Source organism: Mastomys coucha, unplaced genomic scaffold (genome assembly GCF_008632895.1).
Source record: "Mastomys coucha isolate ucsf_1 unplaced genomic scaffold, UCSF_Mcou_1 pScaffold21, whole genome shotgun sequence".
NCBI classification, from domain to species: domain Eukaryota; kingdom Metazoa; phylum Chordata; class Mammalia; order Rodentia; family Muridae; genus Mastomys; species Mastomys coucha.
Genome location: NW_022196904.1, coordinates 34,899,560 through 34,905,711, shown reverse-complemented (window position 1 = coordinate 34,905,711; position 6,152 = coordinate 34,899,560). Strand labels below are relative to the sequence as shown.

The 6,152-nt window shown below is 49.9% G+C and overlaps 2 protein-coding genes across 4 annotated transcripts in view; both read right to left on the bottom strand.

Moving 5' to 3' along the window:
• Positions 1–4,563, bottom strand: part of Etfb (electron transfer flavoprotein subunit beta) — a 14,315-nt gene extending 9,752 nt beyond the window's left edge. Inside the window, exon 1 of the mRNA XM_031386289.1 lies at positions 4,399–4,563. Coding sequence (XP_031242149.1) covers positions 4,399–4,455 — 57 coding nt within the window. The 5' untranslated portion in view covers positions 4,456–4,563. The remainder of the gene's footprint in view (positions 1–4,398) is intronic.
• Positions 4,564–4,930: 367 nt separating this feature from the next.
• The window catches only part of Cldnd2 (claudin domain containing 2), a 2,888-nt gene continuing 1,666 nt past the window's right edge, over positions 4,931–6,152 (bottom strand). The window contains exons 4-5 of one of the 3 annotated variants that reach the window (XM_031386290.1): positions 5,643–5,733; positions 4,931–5,368 (exon numbers count right to left, since the gene is read on the bottom strand). In XM_031386290.1, coding sequence (XP_031242150.1) covers positions 5,137–5,368; positions 5,643–5,733 — 323 coding nt within the window. In that variant the 3' untranslated portion in view covers positions 4,931–5,136. The other 2 variants (XM_031386291.1, XM_031386292.1) reach the window with 2 other exon arrangements.

Genomic DNA, 6,152 nt, shown 5'->3' with positions numbered 1-6,152 from the left:
TGGGAGCCAGTGAGAGCGATGATAATGAAGGGGTGGGAGCCAGTGTGAGCAAGGGTAATGAAGGGGTGGGAGCCAGTGTGAGCAAGGATAATGAAGGGGTGGGAGTCAGTGTGAGCAAGGGTAATGAAGGAAAGGGGTGGGAGTCAGTGTGAGTTAGGACAATGAAGGAAAGGGGTGGGAGCCAGTGAGAGCAAGGGTAATGAAGGAAAGGGGTGGGAGCCAGTGTGAGTGAGGGTAATGAAGGGGTGGGAGCCAGTGTGAGTGAGGGTAATGAAGGAAAGGGGTGGGAGCCAGTGTGAGCGAGGGTAATGAAGGGGTGGGAGCCAGTGTGAGTGAGGGTAATGAGGGAAAGGGGTGGGAGCCAGTGTTTCCTTAAGCACTAAAGGGGTGCGGTGGCCACTTCACCGCTGGACACATGATTCCTGGCCTCAGATTATCCTCCAGCCTTTCCTGGTTAACTCAGAGGACTAACCCTCATGGAAAATGTGTTCCTGGCCAGAAACAAGCACCTCGCTGAGTTGCCAAATACCTATTAATACTTTCTTTCTCCCTGTCTGTGCAAGCACCGGTTATATTTTAAGGAAGTTGCTAAAGAGACTTCCATCACTCACCATCCAAATTGTTAACAGCACTCTCTGCACCCCAGGCCCTGTTCCAAGAATTTAGCTAACCTAAATCTAACTGTGCTGGCCCTTGCCAGTAGGATATGCTGACAAGGCATAGGTAGAAGAATGAAGAGTTCCAAATCACTCTGGGTTACAGTTTTTGAGCCGCTGAGATGGTTCAGTAGATAAGGGTGTTTGCAGCCAAGCCAGATAACCTGAATTTTATCTCTAAGACCCACAAAGTGGAGGAAGAGAGCCCACAGTAGTGGGCTTCTGCTCTCCACAGTAGTGCCGTGGCATGTGCAAGACTGCCTCAAATTAAATGAATAAATAAATAAATAAACAGCCCTCATAAAGTAGGTACTACCATAAGCACTACTGTCAAGAGGAAGAGAATGACACTCAGAGGTTAAGAGCATTGGATGCACTTGCAACAAACCAGGGTTCAGTTCCCAGCGTTCACATGGTGGCTCACAACCATCTATCTGTAACTTCAGTTCCAGGAGATCAGATGCCTTCCCCTGGCCTCCAAGTACAGTGCATGTGAATATTGCACATAACATATTTTTTTACAGGCAAACATCCATTCATATGAAACAAAAATAATTTCAAGGGCCGTTTTATCAGGGGGATGAGCCATTCTGATGGTGTGCCTGCAGCCTGAGACTGTTTCTACTGTGAACACATCACAGTTTCCCCCAGAAGATCTCAAATTCCAGAACGGCAATTAAAAAAAGTGATACTGGTTATACCCTAGGAGAGTGGGGGTGGGAGGATAGGGCCTCTAAGCACCGTGACCTTCAGCAAAGGAGCACAGAAGGCCTCAGAAAAGTTGATCTGAGAACAAACACCGCGAGAGACTGGGTGATACCAGGAACACTGAGGTGAGTGAGTGAGACCCGGTTCAGGCTGCAAGGAGCTGCCAGTCTGGAAATGGGGGTGCAGGTGGCCCACTGGGGTAAACAAGAAGACTACAATATACTATGGAAAGGGCTTATAGGACAAGATGGAGGGGCCTTCAGGAGAGAGGAAGGTGATTCAATGTTGATGTAATCAACTGGTCACAATCATCAAGACAGGAAAAAGATGCTAGAGAGCACAGCAGAAAGGACATCAGAGCAAAGGGATCAGTTGACACAGAGTACAGGCTGGAGGCCTGGAAGCAGAATGGGAAGAGAAGGTCCCAGGAGGGACATAATAACCAAGGGTCCCCAAAGCCAGCCTGAGGCAGTGGAACTTTGTATGGAGAGTGATGGGGAGCCAAGACAAGGTCAGCCCTGTGTGTAGGAAGTCCCCAAGGCTGGATGAGAAAGTGCTGGAGGGGAGAGCTCAAGATCTCAGGGAGAGGCTGGAGCTCTAGGTTTTAGGTGGGACAGGGCCTGGGGTTGGAAAGGAAACAGTGCTGTGTAAGGTTTCGGGCTGAGAACTGATGGCCTGTGGGTTCTGACATTGGGTGTTAGGAGAAAAGATGGTACCTAAGTCTGGCCCAAGTAACCAGATGATCAAAAGATGTTATCAAGAGTCAGGCTAGCAAGGTCTGACTCACTGCCTTTCTTAAAGAGGGTATCATCAGACACTGGCTGTGAAGTAGGAAGCCCTGCATAGTGTGGGAGGGAAGTGCCATGACCCCAAGGGGATACCATGCAGTGTTCACCTTTAAGCTCTTGGTTCATACTGGAACACAGCCTAGATGACCATGGGCCAGGCTTTGCACTAGGAAGTGCTGGGATTAGAGCTCAAGGTGGTGTGGGTGCTGGGTGTGATGTTGCAGGCCCAGCATCAAAGCCAGTTGAGAGGTTGAGGATGGAGAGTCTGAGGCCAATCTGGGCAATCAAACACCTCAGAATAAGATGTAGAGACCCAGGGTGAGAGTACACACTTGTAATCCCATCACTCAGGATGTAGAGGCAGGAGGATCAGAAGTTCAAGGTCATCCTCCTCTTCATAGTGAGTTCCAGGCCAACCTGGACTAAATAAAACCGTCTCTAGGGGCTGGGGAGATAGCTCAGTAGTTAAGGACACTTGGTGCTTTCTTAAAGGCCCCAGGCTCAGTTCCTGACAGGCTAGCAAGGTCTGCTTCAGGCAGCTTGCGATCACCTGTAACTGTGGCTTCAGGGGCTCTGGTGCTCTGTCCCAGCTTTCTATACTTCTATGTGCATATCCACACACGTGGGCCTAATTAGAAGATAAAATTGGGGACTGCAGAGATTGCTCAGTGGGTAAGAGCTCTTCCACAGGACCTAGGCTATGGACATGGTAGCTCACAATTGTCTGTAAAGGCCAGCTCCAGGGTATTCGACACCTTCATACATACACATGCATACCAGCAAAATACCAATGCACATAAAATAAAAACAAATAATAAATGATTTTAGAAATTTAAATTAAATAAAAATACCTTGTTTATAAGAATAATCATAATAATTTTAAAATTAAAATGGAAAAAGACTGGAGCTATAGCTCAGTGGTACTGGCCTGGCCTAGCATTTGGAAGGTCATAGGTTTAATTCCCATTGACACACACATACAAATAAGTAAATAAGTAAGTAAATAAATAAATAAATAAATACATGGTGGTTGAGTTTCCCAGGAACCCACATGTATCACAATAAGCCTGGAAGTGCCATCTCTGTCACAGGCTGTTAGAAGCAACCTCAAGCCAACTTGTCTTCTCTCTAGCAAACAAGCAGAGGCAGACTTGCCTGGACTCCAGACTCTTGCTGCTTACCCAGCCTGGGGGTGGGGAGGGCGGGCATCCAGCAAGTAACAGGGCCTCCACAGGCCTGGGTTTCCTTACCCACCCCGTTTGATCAAGATTACAGAAGATGTACAAAGGGATCAATCTCTGTACAGAACTGTGACTGCTGGTGCTTTGTACCCACTTCAGTGTCTGCTGTCTGGGTCATGGGCGCTAGGTCTGAGTCTGTCTCCTGTCTCATTCCTGTCTCATTCCTCAATTGGGTATGGTGGTATTAAAATAAATGCTATAGCCAGTTTTTAAGCTATCTCAGAGGTCTCTTGAGTGCATCCTCCTTATGCTAGAAAATTTGAAGGACACAAAGGGGGAATCTCAGGACAATGGAGACAGATAAACATGAACTGCCACCATCTTTTTCAGTACAGGTTAGGCTAAGCATTGAGAGACTGGCCTGGGAACCCAGTCTGATTCAATGCTGGCTATAGCAGCTTCTCTCTGAGGAGAAACCAGGTCCTCAGGGGTACTGCCCTCAAACCGCTCATGGATACTCCACTGTCTTGGTCAAGCTGGCTCCTTTGAACTTGCTTCTCCAGCAAGCACGGGTCTCCTCATTTTCCCAAATAAAAAATTTCCTCAAGCATCCCATGGCTACATGGGTGAGGCACTTTCTGAGTCCCATGGAACCAGATGGCTCCCCGTGTGGCTGTACATATGGAGCAGGCAATGCAGCCTGGAAAATAATGAGTGATGGAATTGCAGGCCCCACATAGAAGTCTCTATTCTGCTTCTCTCTTGCTAAGTGACTTGATCTTTGTGCCTCAGTTTCTCCACATGTTAAATCGGGACTATAACTCCTCCAGCCTACAGTTATCAAGCGACTGAGAGAGAGGGAAAGAGGGTCGTGACCTCAGAAGGATCTGATTGTCAAAAAACTCACAATCCTTGATTTTTGCTCCAGGTATGACTGACGTGAGGTCAAAGGGCAATAGAAACTGACTTTTGAAAGGATCTCTTATGAGGGGTACGCTCCTGATCTTGGACGTTCATAGCTGCGGTCTCAGGGTGCTGGGACCTAGTGGGGGTGGGGAAAGTCACCTTCACAGCGAAGTCGATGACCCTCTTGACAGCCACGAGCGCGCGCAGCTCCGCCATCTTCCTGCAGCAGTCACTGGCCAGGTCGAGTTGCTCCTAATCCAGACATCCACACACTCCGCCCCATATCTTTCTCTGCGCCTGCGCACCGCAACACCGACCAATCAACCGCCGCACAACTCAGAAAAAGCCAATAGGAAGCGGAATTCAGGGAGAGAGGCGGGATCCAGGGCGCGCTGGGTGGAGGGGGCGTTGCACAGAAGTAGGGGAAAGGGCATTCCTAGGAGTGAAGTTTGCTGAGGGCCTTTTCATCCTAATTCGCTCCCTGAAACTCCTATTGTCCCCAGATCTGCAGTTCACATCTAGGTACCTCCTTTCTCAGCACTCCAAGTCCCCAAGTCCGTGTTCCCACGCGCACCCTGTGCCTTTTTTCCCACGCCCCCAAGGCCTCCTTCGCTTGTTTGCCTCCGCACTCTTTCTGCAGATTCCCTCCCTATCCTTGCGTCTACACTTTACTTCCCTGTGATTTTTCTGTGTCCGTTTGTGTCCCCGCCTCCCCTACGACTGTGTACTTTATGACTCTCCGGAGTCCAGTACTCTCTACCTGTGCCCGCTCGTCCCCGCCCCTTCCTCTACGCCTACGTCCCCGGTGTCCGCTTATCCCTCCACCCTCTCCCTGCTTCCGCATCTCCTGCAAATCCTCGGGGTACACACCTCGTTCCAGAGTTCATGTCTCCGCTCCTACCCTCCCACAATCCTTCTGACCTCCTTAACTCTCTCTACAAGCCACTTTATCTGTGTCTCTGTAGTCTCCAAGCTTCTGTCTCTACGTTCCGCAGAAAAGCACGCAGGGCTGAGGCTAAAAGCCATTCCTTTATTCTGCCCCAGGCAGGTCGCATTCACAGGCACACTGGGAACCCGCTGATGGCTTCGGTGCTCTGCATGATCATGCTGGCAAGCAGAAAGCAGAAGCCTGGCAGGAAAGGAGTGCAATGCCGGGGGAGGAAGGTGGGCCACGGAGCGGATGACCTTGGCTTGCCTGGGAACTAGGGATGGGGGCTTCAAGGGCATCTCCACGGAGTGTGCTGGAGTGCGAGGGCGGGGAAGTCTCTGGAAGTCATTGTGGACTTTCCTGGGAGAATAGGTGACTGGGAAGTTTCTGGGGAAGGGAGTTCTCTAGAGGGGTAGTCTCCACCCTTTCCCCCTCGTGCCGGTTACCCGCAATAAACGAGAAGGGTAAAGCCAACCATCCGAAAAAGTAGGACCAGGAGAAAAAGACTTCTGGCTTCCAGGCATTCTTTGAAGTGTATACGATCAAGGCAATCAACAGCAGCAACCCTAGGCCACGCCCACCCGCCAGGTGAGTGTGACCTGGTAGGGGCTGCACCCAAGCCCACCCCTCAGAACTGCTCTTGACTCTGACTTACCAAACCACTCCCAGCTTCCCTTTGGCTCCACCTTCGTGGGCTTCTTCCCCCTCCTTTTTTCTTTTTTATTAAAAATAGATTCTTCCCTTATACAATCTATCCCGACCACAGGTTCCTCTCCCTCAACTTCTTCCAGCTTTTCTTATCTCCTCCCTCCCCAAGACCCACTCCTCCTCCTCTTCAGAAAAGAGCAGGTCTCCAAGAGAGGACAGTCAAACAGGACAACACAAGATACAGTGAGACAAGGCAAAAGCCCACGGAGGGTGGGCAAGAGGACCCAATAGAAGGAAGAGAGTCCTAAGAGCAGGAGAAAGAGTCAAACATCCCCAC